The sequence below is a fragment of the Petromyzon marinus genome, chromosome 29, assembly GCF_048934315.1.
Source record: "Petromyzon marinus isolate PM22_M1 ecotype Great Lakes invasive population chromosome 29, UKy_Petmar_22M1.pri1.0, whole genome shotgun sequence".
NCBI classification, from domain to species: Eukaryota; Metazoa; Chordata; class Hyperoartia; order Petromyzontiformes; family Petromyzontidae; genus Petromyzon; species Petromyzon marinus.
This window is the reverse complement of record NC_133695.1, coordinates 1,824,198-1,849,071: the sequence shown is the minus strand read 5'-3', so window position 1 is coordinate 1,849,071 and position 24,874 is coordinate 1,824,198. Positions and strand designations below refer to the sequence as shown.

Sequence of the window (24,874 nt, the reverse complement as noted above, 5' to 3'; positions counted from 1 at the left end):
AAAACTATAGGTAGTAATTTCATCATTTTTCTCTCAATTGTTTCGGCATATGTTAATGTACAAATATTGACACTGCGGTATTATGGGGGGATTTTTTTTTGCAACCATGCTGAACATAGCAAAGTAAATTAGGTTGACTCGCAGCTGAAGTGATATGATTTGTTTTCTGCTTTAAATTAATTAGCATTGTGAGCATTGCATGCAGTTATTTTGAAGCAATTCAAAATAATCAAAAGTTAACATTAAACATGACAGACTTACTATATTCACAACTGTGTTGAACATTTGGCAGTTGAGACTGCCATCATGGTTCCCGTGGTATCGAGGTGGGATTATTACCAACCAGGCATTCTGTTTGCGTGTGCACGTTCAAAGATTCCACGTTCGCTCTTAGCAGGAGGGAGATTTTTTGTTCTGTTTCAATGGCCAAGTTGGCGAACCCTATTCAGCAATGTTTTTTTTTCTCTCTCCAAAGCAAACGACATACTGAATAATTATATTACACGATTCGCAGTTCACCAGCAATTGTTCAAGCATGCCAAACTCTGCTGATCAGACACCGCATATTGATATCGTTCTAGGGTTTGCTAGTGTTGAACCCAATGCTGCTAAAAAATTGCACTTCCTTTTATTTTCTATGTGGAAAGATAGATATGAGAAGGAGATAATGTGTCTGCTTGCTTATTTTGTTACCTATATTCTCTGCAATCCAACTAATTGTTATGTTGTGTTACACGATTGGGTTGGACGGACAACCAAGCCAGAATCTGTGGTTAGAAACTCTGACATGACGGTAGTTAGTGGTTGCATAATACCTTTATAGAGCTATCATTGCTCATGCATTTGGCATATGCAGTATATCGTGCTGTTGTGGCGATTGTGCCAAAGCTCGTGCATTTCTGGAGCATGTGTGGGAGTTGTTTTGGCCATACTTCACCATGTTAGTCCATTGGGTTGGGGGTGGAGGGGCTGGAACCCAGGACCTGTTCAGATATTGATGATCACTAATGGTAGCCGTTTCTATGAATCAACTTCACCTCGTTGGATTAAATAGTGCAGTGCGCTAATCACTGCGTCACTGCTCCATACGGACTATGTAAATCGTAATCAATGGCAAACACCCGCATTTCAATATGCCCGGGTTTTAAACTCCTTCAATTTCAGCCCACTGATGGTGAAATCACTCTCTACCACCACGGCCACTGTTGGATCAAATGGATGTCACGCAGAGACTGCCCGCCCATTGGCAAACTTCATGCATTCGCATCTTCAAGTCTGAGAGCTCTGGCGTAGTCACATTACTTCTACATTTAATACATTTGTCTATAACACTGCCCGAAAGAGGAAAATGTATATCATAGGTGACATTTCGGGCAATGGCCATTAGTCATAGCAAAGAGTTTCCAGCAATACAGGATATTGAGAAGTATAAAAAGAAGGGCCCATTGCCCATAACGTCGCCGATTATATATTATTCCATCTTTAGTAATACGCAACGTTTCGGGCAATGGCACTTCTTCATAGTAATTCTCTGCTAAGAAGAAAGGCCGCTAATCGAAATGTCTATTATTATAAAACACTTCCGCTTAGGGACAGTGCTATTGACAAATGTGTTGAGGATTTTTATTTTGCTCTCGTGCATCACTGCCAAATGTGATCCCAGTTTTTTTTACTTTCACATTGTTCGGCAAACCCAGCAGATTATTATGTGGAGCTGCCACCTAGTGGAGACAATCCATGGCACAATTGCTGTTCAACTGAGGACTGAACCGTTTGCCTAATTAAGTACGAGCACACGACGCATTCATGATGCAGCACAGTTATCATACCGTCAGATAAAAAAAATTTTCACTTCTAACAGTGATCATACGTGTACTTTGCATCGACTTGTACTTAATAGTTGGGGTGTGCCAAGTAACCGCAGACCAAATGTGTGTCATTTTTGAAACCTCCACCGCCAAAACGTTACGTGTACAAGCGTTAGGTGCACAATAGTTTAATCTCACAGAAAAAAAGTGGAAGATGAATTATCAGAACCAAATGAGCAGTTTGATGTTATGTTTTCTTTGCAACTATGTCAAATATCATCAGGACAATATCCAAGAAGTTAGAATAACAATTCACATATTCAGTACGTATGGTCATTCTGATCCTGTCCTGATGATGTTTGCTGTAGTTTTCAATGAAACGTCATGTCGAAATGCTGAACTTGGTTGTGATAAAAAAAAATGTATTTACGTTTGTACACGTAACAATTACATTTTGCTGTTTCTAGTGGTGGAGGATGTTGATGACACAAACTTGGTCAGATCTTACGTGTCCTACCCAAAAATATAATTATGATTCATTATATTGGGTGTATAAACCAACATGTTCAGTTATTTGCATTGCTGAAAATGTATTTAGTTTTAGTATGAATATTAATTGCAGATGAGTAAATTAAAGCACCGAAGCTCTCAGTGCAACATTAGTTATCCTCTCAATGATGAACTCACAAAGCAGAATAAAACATCTTCTTTGGTTCTTTCGGTAAAGTCACGTAGAATGAGAATAAAATAATAAATTGATAAAATAAAATAACACAATAAAATTATCACGACGTTTCGGCCACAACACAAGCGGCCTTCATCAGGTGAAGGACGAGACTGTCCTCCAGACAGTCTCGTCCTCCAGACAGTCTCGTCCTCCAGACAGTCTCGTCCCTTCACCTGATGAAGGCCGCTTGTGTTGTGGCCGAAACGTCGTGAGAATTTTATTGTGTTATTTTATTTTATCAATTTATTATTTTATTCTCATTCTACGTGACTTTACCGAAAGAACCAAAGAAGATGAATCCTTGCAGTCACGAAAGCTTTAAATCAGACTAAAACAATTCAAGAAAACTTTCAATCGTAAATACTGTTCCTCTTCACATAATATGCAGTTTTATTCCAATTGAAATATTTAACCATAAAGATTCAGTATTTGTAAAAAGTGGTTTGTTCTTTAGGTTGGTAATCGTGTTCGAGCGTATGACCTTGTAAGCACAGTCGGTGATTCAGACATCATTATTCTGAAGAGAAAAAATGCATCCATGTGGTGGGATTTTTAGCTGATTCCTGAGCTGGTATTTACCCAACAAGTCTGTGTTTAGTGTGGACACTGCTAATGCAAACCCATGCACCTTTTCACATATTGCCAAAGAGTCGCAGTGGTGTAGTTACAATCTGGAGGGCGAAATCCCACCTAATCCTTCCAAGTCCCCACTTTTAATTAAGTCAGGTGTGTGTTTCCAGGAATTATGAGACTTTGGGGTGTGTATATCTGGATTAGTCCTTTGTTTCAGTTGTGACCAACTTCACATGCCTAAAAATAAGCCGCGTAGATTAAATCAGCTTGCCTCTTCGGTCGTAACGTTGGGCCATTTTTATTCAGCTCATGTGTACTTCTTGTAACATTGCACACACATTTAAAATGAGTTTTAGTAAAATGGTAAATACTGTTTTTAAGATATTTATTCTGCTTGGCTTCATTTTACAATTGCAGTGCTGCCCTGCATTACAACTTTTAGACAAGTGACAATCATTACATTAGGATAAATACATTTGTATACTCTAATTAATGCAAATTATCAGGTTCAGAGTGCTATATGCTGCCTTGTTAATGTAATGTCATGACTTATGTTTCATTAAATTGTACATTGCTTACTGAAAGATAACCTGATTGTTATCCAGTGTACTGCTTTTTAGTTTGGCATTTAACACAGCACTGTGTTGTATTTGGATGTTTTAACCATGACTTTCACAGTGGAGCAGTCTCACAAATTTCACTTGGGTTTTTTATCTACAAATATTAAAGTATTCATGAAATGCAGCATATCCCGATATCCCTCAAGATGGACAGCACTTGATTATTTTGGCACTATGCTCACAATTTGGCAACAAGACAGAGATTATATGTATAAAATCAGATGATCTTGGACTGGACGGCATGGGTCCCACCTGCAAAGGAAGAACGTGTTTGTCACATACCATGCTGTGTGTGTGTGTGCACATGTGAGGTTCCATTGAATTTGGAAAGGGTGTCCTCTTTCAGCCACTGAGGTGGTCCGCTTCCCAGCATCCATGCCCCTGCTCTAAACTAACAAAAAAGCTTCTTTTATTTCTGCATCCTCCTCCCCCACATAAGATCCCCACATCTGCTATACAGCTCCAGCCCTAAGACAAAAGGAAACTAGAAAATGAATCTGTGAATGAATTCCAATGCTCTGACCATCCTTGGATAAGCATAATCTGTATTTGTGGAAATGTGAGAATGCATTGTCAAGTTACAAGGGGTTACCCGGGGCAGGAAATGTCACTGGCCATGGCCATCCCTTGTGGCAGTGAACATTTTTCCTTGGCAACGTGCTCAATTCTGCAGGAGTCCAAGTATGCATTGAGCTCCAATGATTTATGGGAACGAGACACAGTGGCACTGATCGTGCCCTTGATTGCTGCTGAATAGCAGATACTCACTCAATGTATTAAGATTAAAGTTTGATGATACGTTGGTTACTCGATCGATTTTTAAGTTCAAAATATATGCATCGAATCACGTTTGTAAGCAAACAATGTATTAATTCGTATGTTGCATCAAGAGTTATTGGATCAGTGTAAGGACAATGCTTTTGTATGGGTTAACATAACCCCCCCAGACACTAGAGGCCGCTACATTCACCACAACATATAACAAAAAAATCTAAACAAAAACCTTGTATCGCAACATGTCGATTCACGAGGGGACCAAATTATTCCACCTCAAGTGCGCGCTTCTGCACGTCATATCACCACCGATGCTCGCATCAATTGCACTCAACACTATCTACTGAATAAACACTGTCGTCTAACAGACATCCTGTCCCTACAAGTCGCCATCCAGCTTTCAACGACCAGCGTAAAATGTAATCCTAACACTGCGCATGACTCACCTCCCGGCGAGTGCAATGTCACTCCTTCAAAATTCTACTCACGAGCACCGGACCCTTCAGTGCACATTTCAACCTCAATTTCCAGCCATGATTATGACCCATGAAAACCCCACCCGATCATTGCTAATGCATTATGCACTGTATAATGACAGTACTTATGAAAATTACTATTATTTTGTAACTAAGTATGACTTTCTCGTGTTGAAAAGTGATGGGCCTGTAATGGAAGTTGCAAAGAAAATGATGCCTCAGGGTTGATGAACAATGCCCACCTATGGGCCTGGGCTCTGGGTGAATCAAGTTCAAGCTGGATCAACTGCGAGATGCATTTTCCTTCAGAGATGTATTCGCATCGTATAGCTTGATTTCCATGCCAAGAAAAAATGTATTATGAATAATAATAATAATAAACTCAACACATTCGTCAGATTATATAATAGGTGACGTTTTGGGCAATTGCCGCTTGTTCATAGCACAGTGAGACCAGAAAAACAGAGTGGATGAGAATTGGACGCTGCACTTTCTACCAAGGAGCCTGGTGAGAATAAATAAAAATTTCCTAATGATTAGATTTTTTTATTGACATGCTATCCGCTATTTTTTTATGATTCAGTTAGCCGAGAATCTGAGCACCCTCATGTACCTGAGTGAAATGTAATTCAGCAATGGACAGCATGTATTAGGTCTGGTTTCATGACATAAAACAGATTTCTGTTAATTTACAACATTATACTACAACGTCGCATATCCGCACAACACATATCGGCCCTTACCAGTTTCCCACGCTCAGTGCAGTATCTTTTCCCAATCAGATATGCGATGTTGTAATGTACGTGCACAGCCGTTTGTCAATTATCGTTGGATGAGGACTTCTCATGCATAGCATGCACTGCGGGTCATGGGTGTTATTTGACCATACTTCACCACGGTGGTCAGTGCGGCTTGTTGAACACAGAGGATTGAGTGTAGTTCAGACTACCAATGAGTTATGCGGCACTGCCCTTTAATCGCAACAAGCTCAAACGAATGCCCCTATCTACTGACATAATCAATTGGTGAAGCCTATGACAGAATATGGAACGCTCTTGCCAATAATGTCTGCTGAATCATATTGGTCCGGACAGCCAATATGCTGATGAGACTTTTAATGGGGTCTTATATTCGTACAGCTGGTGGTGCAGCAAATACTAAAAGCATAATCTTAATAATGACCAGCCATGATCCACTGCTGCATGAATGCCTCTCCGTGATGCCTCAACCTCTCACATTCGTGCAGTGTCATAACAACCGCCGTTCGCCACTACGTGGCGGCGACGTCACCACGGCGCTTGTGCCAAGCTAGGTGCACTTTGAGACCACGTGAAGTGTCGAAGGTTCGGTGACAAGTCACGGAACAGACCACATGTGCTATGGGTTGACTGAGATGACCATAGCGGTCAACCCATACGGTTTACCCGTTTTCTTGTACAGGGAAATTGAGTTTTCAGGTCCATACGGCGGACAGCCGTTTCAATACGGACAAAAAAAGTATTTGTTTGTGTTTATCCCTTGTGATGGGACTTTGTATGATGCACGTTGAGACATATATAAGGGCACGGGGTAACCAATGAGTTCTGAATTGGTCTGTAGTAAGGTAGGAAGGACTGATAAGGGGTTGACAGGTATGGATGACTGGCAGATGCACCAGCTTTGGAATCAGTGTACGTGTGCAATTTGAAATTACAGTTTATACTTAATCATGTTTTAATTTTATTTTTATTTTTTGAGTTGTACGCATTTTGGCGTCTTCTGGTCCAACACCAATGGAGACTAGGCTCTAAGAAAAGCCGTCTCGGGTGTGGACCAATCAAATTCAAGGACAGTGCATATTATTATCAGATTTGTCTCTTTTGTTTGCATTTTGACTGCTTGTGTTGTGGTCATTGCAAACATGATGCCTTGAATAAAGGTGTCAGTTTTTGTGCCAGTTAAAAGGGTAAAACCTATTCCTACATGTTTTTATTTTAGCGATTTGCTTACCTTTCCTATGATTTGCACTCCTATCGTTTTTTTTGTACTGTTTGTTGTTGTAACTTTCTGACCCGCCCCTACCGGAAAGCTGTGAAAAAGAGCTTCATAGCTCATCAGATTTCTCCAGGATACATCAAGGTTCTGATACACTCTGGAAACAGCGACTTATGTTTCTCTTGAAGTGTCTTCCCCATGTCTCATTGACTCGCAGAGAAACAGAGGTCGCGGTGCACTCTGAAAACAATGACTTATGTCTCACTTGAAGTCTCTTCCCTAGGTCTCATTCACTCGCAGAGAAACAGAGGTCGCGGTGCACTCTGAAAACAATGACTTATGTCTCACTTGAAGTCTCTTCCCTAGGTCTCATTCACTCGCAGAGAAACAGAGATCGCGGTGCACTCTGAAAACAGCGGCTTGTGTCTCTCTTGAAGTATCTTCCCTAGTTCTCATCGACTCGCAGAGAGACAGATGTCGCGGTCCACTCTGAAAACAATGACTTACGTCTCAAATTTTGATTTAAAGCTTTCGTGACTGCAGGGATTCATATTCTTGGTTCTTTCGGTAAATTTCGATTTAAAGCTTTCGTGACTGCAATGATTCATCTTCTTTGGTTCTTTCGGTAAAGTCACGTAGAATGAGAATAAAATAATAAATTGATAAAATAAAATAACAATAATATTCTCACGACGTTTCGGCCACAACACAAGCGGCCTTCATCAGGTGAAGGGAGCGAGACTGTCTGGTAGGACAGCGCTGTCCTAATATTCTCACAGGACAGCGCTGTCCTACCAGACAGTCTCGCTCCCTTCACCTGATGAAGGCCGCTTGTGTTGTGGCCGAAACGTCGTGAGAATATTATTGTTATTTTATTTTATCAATTTATTATTTTATTCTCTTTCGGTAAAGTCACGTAGAAGGGAAACAATAAAATAATAAAAATATAAAACAATAACATTCTCACGACGTTTTGACTGCAACACAAGCAATCACCAGGTGTGAAAACCACACATGTCTCACTTGAAGTCTCTTCCCCATCATTCACTCGCAGAGAAACAGAGGTCGCGGTGCACTCTGAAAACAGAGGCTTGTGTCTCTCTTGAAGTATCTCATCGACTCGCAGAGAGACAGATGTCGCGGTCCACTGCCAACCCAACCCGCCGGCGCTGTGCACGCCGGGAAGTGAGGAGGGGGGCGTGGTCACGTGGTGGTGAGGCCTGGTGCCGTCGCTTGCGTTATTTGGGACCTGGCCGCGCTATTCTGAGATCGAGAGGATTTTTTCTTTAAATTATCTCAAACAAACGGCAACTCGGACGTTCAAGAGGCGTGCGCATCGAATTTCCGCGTGCGGTAGTCCAAGGGCAACGCAAACATGGCCTCGACGGCCGCGGGGAAGCAGCGAATCCCGAAGGTTGCGAAGGTGAGCGTCATACGGGGCCTCCTGGGCTAGACGGAGCCTTCGGCTTGAAGGAGCTCCTTGTGTTGAGACGTGTAACTCGTTCATCATTATAATAATAACAACAAAGTTAAAATGTAGTATGGTAAGTGACGAGATCAGGTCGTGCGCAGATGCGAGATGCCTCACATCGCAGGACCGTGTTAGGGGTGGTAACAGCTTGAGAAGGCCTTGCCTTGAGTGATCATGGGTGATAATATATGTACAATAATAGCAACGATAGTCAAATGTGAATGATAGTCTAAAGGGTGAGTGTAAAACGTAACCAAGTTCTGTTGTTGTACGGCTGGTCCGTTATTGGGCTAGTGTGTGGGGCTGTAGGAGGCAACTCTTCAGATGTTGTAGGGCACGGCATGGGGAGGCACTCATCCGGCAGTGGATTGACAACAGCCATTCACCACTAGATGGCGGTGACGTCACCACGGCGCTTGTGCCAGGCTATGTGCACGTTGAGGCCACGTGAAGTGTCGAACGCCCACAGGCAGGAAGGTCACGGGGCAGGCCCAGGTGCCCATGGGTCGGCTGACTGAAATGACTGGCCAGTGCACCACCTGGGCCCCTATACACGGTACCTGTCGCTGACCACCTTTTGACGCATGTGACGTTTGCAGGTGAAGAACAAAGCACCGGCCGACCTGCAGATCACAGCGGAGCAGCTGCTTCGCGAAGCCAAGGAGCGAGAGCTTGAACTCCTGCCGCCACCGCCGCGCCAGAAGATATCCGACGAAGAGGAGCTTGCAGATTACAAGCTGCGCAAGCGCAAGGTTGGCACTGCTTTGCGTGGGTTTTACAGGATCCTGCAGAAGAAGCGCTTGTCAACGTGTAATCATTAATGGTAGTGTTCTTCGCGCATTTTCAGGGGGAGGCCAACTTTCGCCGTTAAGACGTCAGTCTGAGGGCCGCCACACACTTGAAACCATTGGGGTTTGACATCACAATGGGGGGTTTTTCACATTGTGTATTATCGCGGGCCGCAATCAGGGGCCGCGCTAAAGGCCACCAGGGGCCTCCCGTGGCCCGCGAGCCTTGCAATGAGAACACTGGTTTATGCCGACAATATCACGCGTATCCAATTGTCTCCAGTTTATGCATCTGTATACTGTCAAAAATTGTAAACTGTTTAGAAGTCGTTTTTTCCCCATTAACACATCCATTTTTAAAATACACCGTTTAATGTAGGTATATTTTTTGTAGCATCACACATTTCACATTAGCCTTACAATAATGTACAGTTTGTCTTAAAATAACCCATTAAAGAGCATTATTATCATTTTAAAATTCAAGTTGTGAAACATTTCTAACTTGTGTGTTAATGACCGTACCTTTTTGTAAATATATTTTGATATGATTTTTATGCAATTAAATAAGCTGTTTGTATGAATCTGTGTGCAGACATTTGAGGATAATATCAGGAAGAATCGGACAGTGGTCACAAATTGGATAAAGTACGCACAATGGGAGGAGAGCTTGAAAGAAATTCAAAGGTGAAAGTGCATACATATCACAATGTACCAAAATGATACACTCCACATAACAATTCAGACTGTGATTTTAATTTATTTTCCCAATGCTTCAAAACCTGTCAAATAAGCTTTTGAAAGTATCCATCCGTATGAACATGGGCTAATTGGGTTGTGTGTTTGTGTTAAAGAGCACGCTCTTTATACGAGCGTGCTCTGGATGTGGATCACCGCAACGTGACACTCTGGCTCAAGTATGCCGAGATGGAGATGAAGAACCGACAAGTGAACCATGCACGCAACATCTGGGATCGTGCGGTCACCATCCTGCCACGAATCAACGCATTCTGGTAGGTGGCTACTGTGGTTTATCACTGGTTATGTAGTTTTTTTTTTTTACACAAGATCCAGCAATCTGCCTCCCAAGCACCAGGAATCACCAGTATATGTCCTCGTTACATCTCATGTCCTGCAAATACTTTGATAATGTTCCTTGAGAACACCATTGAACCTGGGTACCCATGTCAGATTTGTGTCCACTCCGTTAAGAACAAAATTAAAATAATCGAAAACTATATTCTGAAGATAAGTGTTTTGTTCTGTAACTTCTTATTTCTTTGTACTATTAATTAAATGACAGCATCTCTTGAACCTTTTGCTAACATTTATGGTGGTATTTTTTGTATTCTCCATGTTTAAATAAAAACACGAATATTATAGTATTTAAATGAAAAAAACACTGAAATGTAGTCTATATTTCAAGGACCTATATCCACTCTGAGGCCTCAACAGATTCAAATAATATTTGATGTGCTCTTAATAAAATTACAGTTATTATAACCATTATAAATCAATGTGCATGCGTTGTCTTGCCCCTGTTAGGTACAAGTACACATACATGGAGGAGATGTTGAGTAATGTGGCAGGCTGCCGGCAAGTGTTTGAGCGCTGGATGGAGTGGGAGCCGGAGGAACAGGCCTGGCATTCTTACATCAACTTCGAGCTCCGCTACAAGGAGGTGGACGCAGCCCGTGCAGTCTACGAGAAATATATCCTTGGCGCCAGCGTAACTTCCAGAAAAGCGATGAATACATTTTCAATTCATAGTCTAGAAAACTTGGGCATTCAACTTAAGTGACTTGTATAGGAAAAAAATGTTGAGTATGTATGCATCTATGTTGAACCTCTTTCGCACTATACATAGCCAACCATGATAATCGGAGGTGAGTACTACACCCACGTGCAAGAGTTGAAACTCATTCAGGCTTTCCTGGTTAAATAAATGACAATTAATTTTGTTGCATAGACTTGTTCACTAAACTACTTTGGTGTTTTGTGTGAGCACCATTTTACTGAAGAGCTATATGTGACAATTGCAGCATGAGAGCTGCATTCATAAGTTTCTTGTAGATGCATTTTTAAATTATTATTACATTCATTAATACATGTGTCTTGACAACATAATATATTTGAACAGATCGTTAAAATAGATTTCTGCTTTGGCTGCCACTTGATTGTAATTTTAGACGACCGGTCATCATCCCTTCTAAGCAACGTGTCTTGCACAATCCAATTTATTGAGTTTATGATGTCTTTAACTTCCATATGTTCTCTAATCCTTGTCATCCTCTTTACGTCTCATCGTAATTCCAAGCATGTTCCACTCATTGCTTCTTTGTGCACATTTCAGCTTTTGTTTAAAAAATTTGGGTCGATGTCTAAGTCCCCGATCCATTTTCTCAGCAGATGAGGAGTTTGACATTTTTACTTTAGACGTGACCTCTGTCATCTAGATCGAATGTGATGACATAGACTTTTAGCGCATTATAGGCATGATTGCAAATACAAAAATAAAGTTGGTGTTGTACACCCGCAGCCACCCCCTTTCCTTGACAGCTCGCTCTCTTGGTGCACTTGTCATGGTGCATCCCGAGATAAAGAACTGGATCAAGTATGCCCGCTTCGAGGACCGGCACGGCTACACGGCACACGCACGCCGCGTGTACGAGCGAGCCGTCGAGTTCTATGGCGAGGAGCACATGAAGGAGCCGCTTTTCGTTGCCTTCGCCCGCTTCGAAGAAGCCCAGAAAGAGGTAGCGCCGCAAAAAAATACGAGTCGAACAAGCGTCTTCTTTCTACCTGCCATTTCACATGCTGTAGATGTTGCATTTATTTTATTCTGGTAAAACTTACGTTGTTTAATATAGTATTGCAGTTGTGTTCAGTCTTATGCACATGAGTGCAAGTATTTGGCCAGCAAATGCATCTGATAATATTGAATTGATATCTATCCCTAAACAAATTTGGTAAAATTTTGATTTAAAGCTTTCGTGACTACAGGGATTCATATTCTTGGTTCTTTCGGTAAAGTCACGTAGAAGGGAAACAATAAAATAATAAAAATATAAAAATTAAAATTCTTACGACGTTTCAACTGCAACACAAGCAATCATCATCAGGTGTGAAAACCACAGCAAGAAAATTTGAAAAAAATGGCGGGTTTTTTTAACGTTAGCACCACGGAGAGCGATTTGGCAGTTATTCAGATGGACGAGTACATCTATGTTCGGAAAAGAGGAGGGGGGAGACGAAAATAATGGATGCGGTCTGAAAGCCACCGTAAGCGCATTCGTGAACACAAAGCAGACCTAAAACACGGTAGGACCAACACCTCGGCCGTGGCAGATCACTGTTATAATTCAGTAGGCTCACATGACATTGACTTCTCCAAGACGGAGGTTCTCTGCAAGCCATCCGGCTACCATGAGAGATTCGTTCATGAGGCTATCCAAATATACAAACACAGAGACAATTTCACCCGAGAAGATGGATTCTGGCTTGGCAATCATTGGAAGGATTTGATAAACCATTTCGGGTCTTAATTTATTGTTCACGCTTATGGTGGCTTTCAGACCGCATCCATTATTTTCGTCTCCCCCCTCCTCTTTTCCGAACATAGATGGACTCGTCCATCTGAATAACTGCCAAATCGCTCTCCGTGGTGCTAACGTTAAAAAAAAACGCCACTTTTTTCAAATGTTCTTGCTGTGGTTTTCACACCTGATTATGATTGCTTGTGTTGCAGTTGAAACGTCGTGAGACTTTTGTTTTATATTTTTATTATTTTATTGTTTCCCCTTCTACGTGACTTTACCGAAATTTGGTTAAGCTTAGAATTTTTTTTTCTGTATATGCCAATGATGCTGTAACCACGTTCAGTACACGGCAGTGTTATTTAGCATCGCTTGAATCCGCCTACTCTTGCCTGCTAATGTTTTAGTTACTGCCATAAGGAATTACTGAAGATGATCTCTGCCACATATAGTATGTGGTTTTGTTATATGTTCTGTTATTTTCGCACGGAATTTTTTTACGTAATTCTGACAATACTACATTTATTTTTCATGCACTTCAGTTCACTTAACTTTTGGTGCTTATTTTCTCTTGCAGTTTGACCGCGTGCGCGTGATATACAAGTATGCCTTGGATCGTATACCGAAGCAGTCATCTCAAGAGCTCTTCAAGAACTACACCATGTTTGAGAAGAAGTACGGCGACCGCCGCGGTATTGAGGACGTCATCGTCAGCAAGCGCCGCTTCCAGTACGAAGAGGAGGTCAAGGTGAGCGTCAGGTCATGCGCGTCAGTGCGTTTGATTGGTTTTGAGAGCCTCCTTGTCTGCTTTGATTGTGCTAAACAGTCAGAGTTGCATGCAACATAAGATTCATATTGACTTTTATGCATTTTACAAACTGCACGTCTGGTTAAATTAAAGGCGATGTGTTTTCATATGCCTGTTAATATTAAGGGTATCAATGCTGTATTTATTTTTACAGTTAAGTTTGAATCTAACACAACCTCATTGTTTAAGGTAACTTGGTTTAAGTGTACCAAATTGCCAATGTCTCGTTGGAATAAAGGTTAATATATGCATTAATTGAGCTCTAATTGTCTAGTTATCGGTAAGATTGTATTTCCCTTCTAGGTTATGTTAGGTTCTGATATCCCTTCACATTGCTTTCTAGTGTTTGACCACAAGCTTTCCAACATTTCACATAAATCTAGCAAGCCCTAAATTGTTAGTGGATCGTCATCATTGTTTTACCTTTCCACGTGAAGAATCCACGTTAAACTTTTTAAAAAAAACATTCACAACCAAACGTATTAATATCAAAACAACTTGAACCGCCTCCGTACAATAATCACCCAATATCCATTTGAACGCAATTAATGTTGTTGGCGCTTCTGGCATCAGGCAAACCCGCACAACTACGACGCCTGGTTTGACTACCTGCGCCTGGTGGAGAGCGACTGCGAGGTGGAGTCCGTGCGCGAGGTGTACGAGCGCGCCATCGCCAACGTCCCTCTGTTGCCAGAGAAGCGCCACTGGCGTCGCTACATTTACCTGTGGATCAACTTCGCGCTATTCGAGGAGCTGGAGATGAAGGCAAGCCAGCTGCCCTCATGGAAATGCACTCACGAATGGCAGCACTTTACACGCCTCTCGTGTGTGCAGTAGGTTGTTTTGGATGTTTAATGTGAGTGGGTGTTTTTGTAGGTTTTGCTCGCAATTAATAAACGTGAGCTATTTGAGCGTTACAAACTTTTTTTATGGCTAGTGTGCGAAGCCAGCAAAGCTTCAACATCGCCATGAAGAATTAAAAGCAAATTGTAAGCATGAACAAGATGGTATACATATTTTTTTAGCTCAGCTGGTAGGGGAATTTAACTTGTTTTAAGCAACAGATTCAACTCCCTTGTGAAGCAAAATAATGAATGCATGTAACCAATTTAAATAATGAGAACTTGCATTTGAGATGCACAGTGTACTGATAGTGGGGGCCAAAATTAAAGAACAGGTCGTATTCTTGGTTCTTTCGGTAAAGTCACGTAAATAGAAAACAAAAGCTAAATATGAAAATTAAATTAAAAAATGACAATAATCAAAGCAAAATAACCCACGACGTTTTGATCGCAGCACAATATGAAAACAGTTGAGGGTCATAGATCATGATGATTAATCTTTTATGTTATAGAGTGCCCATTGGGTGAGTGATTTCAATCGGCTGACAGTTGTTTGCGTGTGCATTGTCTTTTTGTCTTAAGGATCCAGATAGAACAAGACAAGTTTACCAAGGCTGTCTGGAGCTTATCCCACACAAAAAGGTAAATAAATTTAGATTGGCATAACTATCATAATTATTCTTGCGTGTGTTTATCATTGCAAACCCACTGAAATGTCAAATATTCTTCATTCTCTAGTTCACCTTCAGCAAGATCTGGCTGCTGTTTGCACAGTTTGAGATTCGGCAAAAGAACCTCACGGCTGCTCGAAAAATCCTCGTAAGTATCTGTTGTGTACCATTAATGTGGAACTACACTCATACCTCACAATTAATATCCACGCTTTCTGTTCAGCTAAATTTGAGAGCTTTTAAGGGCACATCTTAAAAGCTCTCAAATTGCTCATAGCCACATACATTATAATCATCTTCAGCCATGATGAATCTACTTGGCTGGATAAAGCCCCCTCCTCAAGCCATCACCATGCATTATTGTCCTGCTATGCAACAATCCAGGATGGCCGTAAACATCAACATTTTTTGCATATACAATGACATATATACGTTTGAAATTAGTGTTTATAATTTTTTTTATCGAAAAAGAACCCATCAATATTGAAAATAATGGTTCCATTTATAAAATCAAAGGATTACTGAGTTTTAAAACTGTTAATTTACTTTTTGTGCGAAACACAAAAAAGGCTTTGCCATCATTAATTTACAAATAAACAATTTAACCAACAAATCTCGAGTCTCGCAGTTGTCCCCCTGCTGTCGTTCCTCCGGCAGGGCATGTCGATTGGCAAGTGCCCAAAGAACAAGCTGTTCAAAGGCTACATTGAGCTGGAACTCCAACTGCGGGAGTTTGACCGCTGTCGGAAGCTCTACGAGAAGTTCTTGGAGTTTGCGCCTGAGAACTGCACGACGTGGATGAAGTTTGCGGAGCTGGAGACCATCCTGGGAGATGTGGAGCGCTCGCGAGCAATCTATGAGCTGGCAGTGGGGCAGCCACGCCTCGACATGCCCGAGGTGAGCGTTGTGCAGATCATCATCGTCGTCGTCACTCAATATTCATACTGCACCTCAATGCAGCGCATCTCGTGTCCCTGTATGGCATAATGTGACGGGCCCTGGCCGACAAATTGTGCATTAATTTACCTGCGGTGTCAGCCATGGTGGTCTCTGAGCGCAAACTATGAATCGGTGAAAAAAGCTGCAAATGTGCAACTGCTGGGTCATATGTCGAGACGGTCTGGCACGGGGATAAATAAATCAGTTATTACCCAATTTTTTTATTGATTACTCTTCCGATTAACTATTGGTTTTATTAATCCCTCATTCACGTTTTCACGTCATAAATTCATATTCAAAAAATGTATCTGATATTTTGTGTTCCAAAAGCTTTTAATGAGTGCAACACTTAAGTTCCCCCCGCAGTTCCAAGTAATTTAACTGCAGTTTTCCATGGGCGGCTATAGTTGGTGAGCATTTCTTTTCTCAAACCTTGGCCGTGCACTGCAGTGTTGAAATGCCCGCAGTTGAACTCGACTCCTGCAGGTGGCTGCAGCAGCGCGTGTCAAAGCTTGAAAGAAAAAAATGTTCAATGCGCAACCCTACCCGGAAAACCGCGCTTGAAGTTGAGATGAACTTTAAAGTTCTGACTGCGCCCAAATGTGCAATGCCCGGAGGTCATTGGCATGATCAGTCCACACAAAATTGGTCAATTCATCATGACAACCCAGCTGCTCATGGCAACTCTTTAACATCAAACACATCTTTTTTTTACTACGGTTATAATTTTGCATAATCGGTGGCTGAAAATCTCCATTGCACTGCTCCCATTACTTACAACTTCAGAAACTAGGTTTGTGCTTTTTTTGTGCCTATTGTGTGTAGTCAAACATAAGAGTGTTTTTCACAAAGGCATTATCTTACCTATAAAAGTAAAAAATTTCTGTCTGTCTGCGTGTGTGTGGACACACCTTATGACGCTTTTAACTGACAAACTGTGGGGTTTTAAGTTTTAAAAAAAAAGTACCCAGATACCACATGATAAGTCCCGGGGTGAGCCAGCACTATTCGTATTTCACATCCGTCAACTTTAAAGTAGTTAAATTAACTATTTATTACTTAGTTATATTACTTAGCTGAGCACGTGCCAAAGCACGCATCTGCACATGCGCGAGAACGCTGACCCGTGGTTGCCCGGGCAACGCACACACGCGATCGGTGGGGGGGCGGGGAAAATTTATCATTCGCGTTTAAAAAAAAAAATACACAACCCCGAGGTAAATTATTCACAGTGTGATGTCCTCTTCTCCCCCCCACCCTAATGTGTGCAGTTACTACTATAGAGTCGGTAGATGGTACTACTATAGTCCGTAGATACTACTGTAGAGCGGACAGGGGGGATGGTGGGGGGGGTAACAGCCCAGCCCCAGCCCGCCAAGTTGCCACCTCGGCCGGCTGGGAAATCTTGGCGAGGCCGGGGGGCTCTGTACGGGACTAGGCCTCACCACGGCACTCTGTTAAGTTAATAGTTAACTGCTAGATAGTTAACTGCTAGTCGATAGATACTATTATAGAGTTGGTATATACGACTATGAAGTAGGTAGATACGACTATAGACTAGGTAGATTCGACATAGAGTAGGTAGATACGACATAGAGTAGGTAGATACGACTATAGAGTAGGTAGATACTCCTGCAGAGTCGGGAGATACTCCTGCAGAGTCGGTAGATGCTGCTGTAGGGACAGTAGATACTGCTTTCGAGTAAGCAGATACTGCTATAGTTAGTAGTTACTACTACATTCAGTAGATACTACTATAGAGTAAATAGATACTACTATATATTAAGTAAATACTACTGTAGAGTCAGTAGTTGCTACTATAGTCGGTAGATACTACGACAGAGTCGGTATATAATAAAGCAGTCAGTGGATACCACTATAGTCAGTATATACTGCTGCAGAGTCAGTAGTTACGACTATAGAGTCAGTAGATATTACTATAATCAGCAGACACTGCTATAGTCAACAGATACTGCTATAGAGTTAGTAGTTACTACTATAGTCAGTAGATACTACTGTATAGTCAGTAGATGCTACTACGTTCAGTAGATACTACTTCGGTTAGTAGTTACTTCTACGGTCAGTAGATACTACTACACAGTCAGTAGATACTATTACACAGTCAGAAGTCAGTAGCTACTACTGAGCTCAGTAGATAAAACTACAGAGTCAGTAGATACTACTGTAGAGTCGGATACTTCTAGATCAACTATTTACCCCCCACTTTCTCTAGCAATTTGGACTCTTATAATTGTGTTGATGGACGAATGAACAAATGGCACGTGGGGCATTCACAGTAGCTTATGTTTTTAAGAGAAGTTTTGAAATATATTTTTCCCCTGGGCAACGCTGGGTACTTCCACGAGTGTGCTATAAATGTAATGTTAAAATATATTAATATAACCTTTTGCCATGCAAAGCTACATTTAAACTCTTATCCTGCATTTCCATGAATAGTTCACCTTAAAAAAAAATGTTACTTTATCTTTCTGTTAAGTATCATACCCCTTTAATATCACTTCATGAATTGGCAACTTTCTCGGGGGGAGGCTTGGCGAGTCACATTTAATTAATGCACCTTCAATTTTCTGACGAATAGCCCTTGGATATTCCCGTGATTCTTACATAAGCATCACACCAGAGCCACGGGTCGCCAGCTTCGAACGACGGAAGCTGTGAGCGTGTGTGAGCGCGCGTGTTTTTTTTTCCTCTCCCGTTCCCAGGTGCTGTGGAAGTCCTACATCGACTTTGAGATCGAACAGGAGGAGTGTTCCAGGACACGGAATCTGTACCGCCGCCTCTTGCAGCGCACACAGCACGTCAAGGTGAGCCTCGTCCCCCGCACCTCTCGCCAGTCCCTTTGCTTGGATCGTCAAATGTCCTTGAACCAGACCTGGATTCGACTAGTTGTAACCTTTGGTTCTATTTTTTACCTACGTGACTTTACCGAAATAGAACCAAAGAGTATGCATCCTTGCAGTCACGAAAGCTTCAAATCTAGAATTAGTTGTAATCTTGTAATTTTGTCATGAATTCCAATCGTAATGTTAATGTCCGTGAACAATGATTGCTGAAATCTTAATTATTATTGACCCCCAGGTCTGCTTTAAAATGTCAATTACTTCCATGCATTCTTTGTTACCCAATTTGATGAATATAGTTTAGATTTTATAATAACAAGTTCATATCAGCTCGAATAATTTAACTCTTTTCACAATATTACCAATCTCCATGTCCAGTAACCTGCCTGTGGTAGTCGCCCTTAGCAGATATTTCTACATTCTTTGAAGACATTTTAACATGCCTTCAAGTACAGAATTACAGGGGGGGTTTTATTCATACATTCAACCGCAGTTTTTCCAGTCTCTATTTTTAAAAATTCTCTCTTTCGCAACCGAACTTGTCAAAATTATATTTTTAGCACTGTGAGCCGTTCAACTGCTTGCAGATTCATAATGGCAAATATTGTTACTCTTGAGTTCCAAAGAATACCCAGTGGATATTTACTGATTGATGTGGGATGTGGTAGTTGATCCTTTATTTTCTCTTAGTCTCTGAAAGCTCAATAGCACCTCAAAATAACTCTGCTTGTGAGGATCCATATTGGGAATTTGGGCCAATTCCTTACTGAATATTGTTGGAATAAACCCAAATACCCACAGGAAACCCCATGCACTTGAGGGGGGATAACACCAAAACATCCACAAAGATCAGTAGTAAAGCAACCTGCTTGCTATATTGTCACACACTTGGTCACCTTGTAGCTCATGATTTGATTTCAGCCATGTGACAAGACGTAGATTTTATGATTTTAAAAAAGTCCAATACAGCTAAGCTTTTCCCTTTAAGAGGCAGGCTGTTGTTGCATGTAAAAAAAACTAATTAAAAAAACTACAAAAAAATTCAATGCGTGCTGAAGAAACTCGGTTGCTGGAGGTGGATTGTTCCGTTGAAGAGTCACGGGAGATTGACACGGCACAGTTGTGAACAGGAATTATGCCTGGTTACAAGGTGACTCCAATTTCCTTGTGGTGATCTTATAGATAAGGTTACTTAGCTCATCAAATGCAATCTTCAGCTATGCCGCTGCAGGCAATTGGCGGGGTGTGTCGAGTCCCTCGGCGTAGGCAGGCAAGTGATTGATGTCAGACACATTGCTCCAGAAATCACAAGACATGCCTCGTTTATCTTGACGTCAACCTTTGGCTGTGTGCCGGATTTTCCGCAAGGCAGTGTTCTTCATTTGCAAGGCCCCAGGCCACTGGTGGCCCCTGGTAGCCTTTAGTGTGGCCTCTGACGTGCGTCCCCCGACAGTGAATAATCCCCTTGCAGGCGGTGTGGCGTCACTCACACTGATGTCGTATTGGTAAAAGAGGCCCGCCTCTGAAAATTAGTGGAGAATAATGCACTAGACCATGCATAGTGCTCTGATGTAGGATTAGACAATGCAAATGTTTGTATTGTCGAGATCTTTTCTTGAAGGCGTTCGCAGCTAATTAGCAGCAAGATAGCTAACTTACCCACTTGGCAGTTAATGATGCTGATGTTGGGCTTAAATTTCCAGTCTAACTAGTTTAATCTCTCTACTATTAATTTGGCATTGTATGTTTATTTGCAGTCGATAACTCAGTGTTCTGTAGTTGGCTGCATTTTCTCTTTAACCTACACGTGTTTTTTTTAGTATTTCCATCGTATGCAGTTTGTATTGCATAATCTTGCATCACATGTTGCAATTCTCAATTGGTTATTGATGTAAAGCTACCGTTCTTTGCAAACAAAAACACGACATACAGCATGGAAACGTGTATAAAAGATGTTCATTTGTCAGAGGTATTGTTTTATGAAGGACCATCACTTGATAAAATATATATTCTGACAATGTGGCTGGGTGTTAAAAAAAATCAGGTTGCAAGTAAAAATTCTAGTTTTAGTCAGCTCAGCCCATCATTCCTTCGGGGTTGATAAAAACAAGTACACGTACATACACGTACAGTCCTTTTTGTAAGTCCACTGATGAGTGCCTTCCCACACAGAGAAGTGGGGGCTATTTCATCACACTTCCCCATGCAGGTCAGCGTGTGCTGATAAAGGTGGGGAATTACATTGGAGCACAATGGATTTTGCAGCACTGCCCTCTGCTGAAAACATGGCCCAATAGCAGCCTGCACGCTTGTCGTGGATTCACTTATCCAGCCTCAACTCTGCTCGCTTCCAAGATCTGATGTAATTGAGCACATTCCTGGAGATGTATATTTTGTTTCTTTTTTCGATTCATTTATATCATCACCAAGGGCCCAATGAGCTGATAGGCTCTATTTCATGATCATCATCAGCCTTCCCCCGCACCTCTGATTAGCACAGTTGGCTACGTACGGTGCAAAAGAAGTCCATGATGCAAACGTACCACTGTGCAAATTCAACGTTGGTTACTCTGTGTCGGGACTGGTTTCTTGTTTATCGTTGGAATTTCCACCACTGGCCCTGTGCCACCTCGCAGAGATGGATGCTGTTCCAGTGCTCGTTTGAGCGTGGAGACACGGGCTTTTTGAATTTCATTTACGATGTTTTATATGGATTACCTTGGCTTGTCCATCTTTCCAGGTATGGATAAGCTTCGCCAAGTTTGAGCTGTCGGTGGAGGGCAAAGAACGCGTCTCGCGTTGCCGGCGTGTGTACGAGGAAGGCAATCGCTCGCTGCGCAGCTGCGAGGAGAAGGAAGAGCGAGTGATGCTGCTGGAGGCATGGCGCGACTTCGAAGATCCGTTCGGCAATGAAGACAGCCGCGAGCGGGTGCAGAAGCTGATGCCCAGCCGTGTCAAGAAACGCAGAAAGGTTCAGACGGATGACGGGGTACGTTATCTTGGCTTCCCGAGGCTCGCGGCGATGTCTTTCCCTTGTACTACGTCATTGTCGCTGACTTTGAACTTTAGTTTCATGAATTTGCATTCAATACATAAACTATTCTTTTTGGGCTTAAAAGTTTCAAGTTATTGCTTTTCATCTACGGTTGAAAGCGTTAATAAAAATACATGAGCTCTTTTTCTATATGTGAAATAAATATTAGTATAAAGTTGTGTTGCTATATAGGACTTCCCTACGAAATTGATCGAAGGGTTGCCACAAACTTGGCAACAGTGTAAATAGGGTTGTCCATGCCGGGCAGTATGGTAGCGTCACACGTCATGCGCTGTATTATTTAATTGTGTGATTTGGGACGTAACAACATCATTGTTTAGAAATGACTCTGAGGACAATTGGAGTGTTACGGAAGCCATGCAAATGCATGCTTCATATTTCTTGCTTTAATGAGCTCTAAGTTACTGGATGCAAAGTGAAAGTTTATGCCCAGGCATAATGTTGTTTTGTCTCTTTGCAGTCGGATGCTGGCTGGGAGGAGTATTACGACTACATCTTCCCTGAAGACTCGGCCAACCAGCCTAATCTTAAGCTGTTGTCCATGGCCAAGATGTGGAAGCAACACCAGTACATGGAGGCTCATGGCATAGCATCTACTGCCCAGGGGGCACCACAGTGGGTAGATGAACCAGTGGAAGAGGATGAGCAACGAGACAGCGATGCACAGACGAGTGTCCAACGACAGCCAGGAAATGAGAAAGGTACCGTGACAGCTCGGGATACCAGTGACGAAGATGATGGTGGTGATGGTCGTGAAGAAAGAGAAAGTGTTGCCACTGGTGAAGGAGACTCTGGTAGCGTCAACGAAGAGGAAGGCGAGTCTTCAGGAGAGACGAGCAAGAAAACGCCAATAGATATGGAAGTGGGTGGTGGTGATGATGAATTGGTTTCCAAAAAAGCAATAAAGAAGGAGCAGGAGAACATTGGTGACAGAGACCCAGACAAAGACCGGGATGAGACTGAGGACTCGTGATAAGGCTGCCTTCTCTTTGGTGCCATTAATCTGTTTTACCCATAGTCTTAAGTGGGTTTTAGGCAGCCACTATATGGATGGATATCTTCAATTTGTAGTAAAAAAAGGCCATTAGCAGTGGGGGTGTCCAAGGAAATGTATTTTTTAAAACGTACCATATTTGTCATTAACACCTACATATAACAGAAAAGATATAGCAGGCTCATTTTTTGGTAATGTAAAAAAATGTTATGCAATATTAATGGAAAAGGTGGTGAAGTTTTGATTTCCTGGCCAAATGGCAAAACCTCGATTTAGATCAGCCCTTTGAAAATAATTATTAGAATTGTGTAATGTATTGTGTACTTTGTACCTACAAACACCAATACATCCAAACATTTGTAATTAGGTCATACTGCTGATGGGTTACATCATTTTATTTTGGTTAATAAAAAATGTGACACTGTCCCATGTCTGGCTCTTACGTAATTATGACATTCCTAAACCACATCCGTACAAACCATGGCAGACGCGGATATCTGATACACAAATTAAATATTAAAAACTCTCCAGTGTGCGACTGTGGTCATCCAGAACAGACCATACAACATAAAGCGCAATGCCCGATACACAAATACGAAGAAGCCATCACAGCGATACACTCCGCTACTGCCCCCGACGCGGCTATTATCTGGTTGTTGCTCTGCATCAGCAGCCATACGAAAGACGATTACATGAGTAGAAATGAGATCATTTATGTTGCAATAGATTTTATTAAAAATAAAACCGCCTGAAAAGTTTAGATGTCTGATTGTATTGTGAGTTCCTACTGTCTTAATACAACTTAATGATATTGGCATGATTATACACTCGTAACAATAAATAATGAAAGGATGTACTTATATTATTTTCAGGATATTCATAGCTGGAGGGGCAAAAGTGCAAATATGTACACAGCTTAAAATACATTTTTTCAACTTTCTAACAGCTGAAATAGAACTTCAAATGTTGCTCGGTACAAACACATTAATACTCGACACAAGCTTATAACATCTGTAATAAATATATATTGTATGACAGCATATAAAAAAACGTATTAACATCTGCACAAATGCAGCTACTTGATTTAAGCTGTCTTTCTAACAGCTGTATACTTGTACTGTAACTCCAAGCTACATACTTTTAAACATTCAATGAAGGGGCAACTAGAGGATGCAAAGGATTCATTGTGGACGTTTGCAACTTTGATATTACTTGACCAGAAAAAAACGGCTTTATATGCTTTCGGTTTTTTGGCATGATGCAGCAAGTACATTTTATTGCATTTCTTAAAAAGTGCGCATTGCACTTTCGGTTGTGCAATGCGAGTTAAAGTTTGGTGTGGTGATCCTGTGTGTTGGCACGTTGAAAAGTGTTCTCATTCATGGATGGCATGAGATTAATTGCAGGGACATCTTGGCTAAAGGTGTTTCCATTGCCACTGCCTCTGTTTGGAGGCCGGAAGCCAGCGCTGGTGTCGGGTCCTTGCGTGAAGAGGTTTTCGGAATCTCGGCATTCCCTGTCGATGTTGTCCAGCGGTTTGTAGACAAAGTAGCAAACCAATTGATTGGAGGTGGAATTGTTGCTGGTGAGCTTGGCCCACACGCTGTGCGGACAATCGCTGTCTTTGAGGAAGTGCCACTCGCTGTGGCCCGTGCTGTAGATTGTGACCGCGTAGAGGCCAAAGGACTCCGCTTCGTCGGCAGTGACCTCAAAGTGGGTCGCGCAATTCTGGCACACCTCCTTCGCCGTGACCGTCTCCCGGGTGGAGAAGGGTTTTGTCATGCTGCCGCATTTTCGAAAGGACACCATTAACGGCAAGTGCTACAAAAACAAACCAAAGTCGTCAATGAACAAATGAATCGACACTTTAAAAAAGATCTTTAACTGGAGCGTAAACTGACATTTCTCAGGGCAACAACAAAAACAACAACAGCTGGCAATAGCCGCTGAGTGACCGTGA

At 41.8% G+C, this 24,874-nt stretch overlaps 2 protein-coding genes across 5 annotated transcripts in view; one reads left to right on the top strand and one right to left on the bottom strand.

The window, feature by feature from the left end:
* The first annotated feature begins 8,090 nt into the window (after positions 1–8,090).
* CRNKL1 (crooked neck pre-mRNA splicing factor 1) lies at positions 8,091–23,674 on the top strand. Its single transcript, XM_032963001.2, has 14 exons — positions 8,091–8,375; positions 9,023–9,175; positions 9,804–9,895; positions 10,063–10,221; positions 10,754–10,920; positions 11,786–11,964; positions 13,322–13,492; positions 14,126–14,317; positions 14,977–15,036; positions 15,133–15,213; positions 15,723–15,962; positions 18,728–18,829; positions 21,606–21,854; positions 22,381–23,674. The coding sequence occupies exons 1-14, from the start codon at positions 8,328–8,330 to the stop codon at positions 22,891–22,893; spliced, it is 2,406 nt and encodes an 801-aa protein (XP_032818892.1). The 5' UTR covers positions 8,091–8,327; the 3' UTR covers positions 22,894–23,674.
* Positions 23,626–24,874, bottom strand: part of LOC116947361 (ras and Rab interactor 2-like) — a 23,922-nt gene continuing 22,673 nt past the window's right edge. For all 4 annotated transcript variants that reach the window (XM_032963000.2, XM_076070457.1, XM_076070458.1 and 1 more), the window contains one exon: positions 23,626–24,735. In XM_032963000.2, the coding sequence (XP_032818891.1) occupies positions 24,241–24,735 (495 nt within the window). In that variant the 3' untranslated portion in view covers positions 23,626–24,240. The remainder of the gene's footprint in view (positions 24,736–24,874) is intronic.

Coding starts and splice junctions, on each gene's coding strand:
- CRNKL1 (XM_032963001.2), top strand. CDS start 8,328: ATGGCCTCGACGGCCGCGGGGAAGCAGCGAATCCCGAAGGTTGCGAAG. Junction 10,222..10,753: donor CCACGAATCAACGCATTCTG/GTAGGTGGCTAC, acceptor TGCCCCTGTTAG/GTACAAGTACACATACATGG. Junction 11,965..13,321: donor TCGAAGAAGCCCAGAAAGAG/GTAGCGCCGCAA, acceptor TTTCTCTTGCAG/TTTGACCGCGTGCGCGTGAT.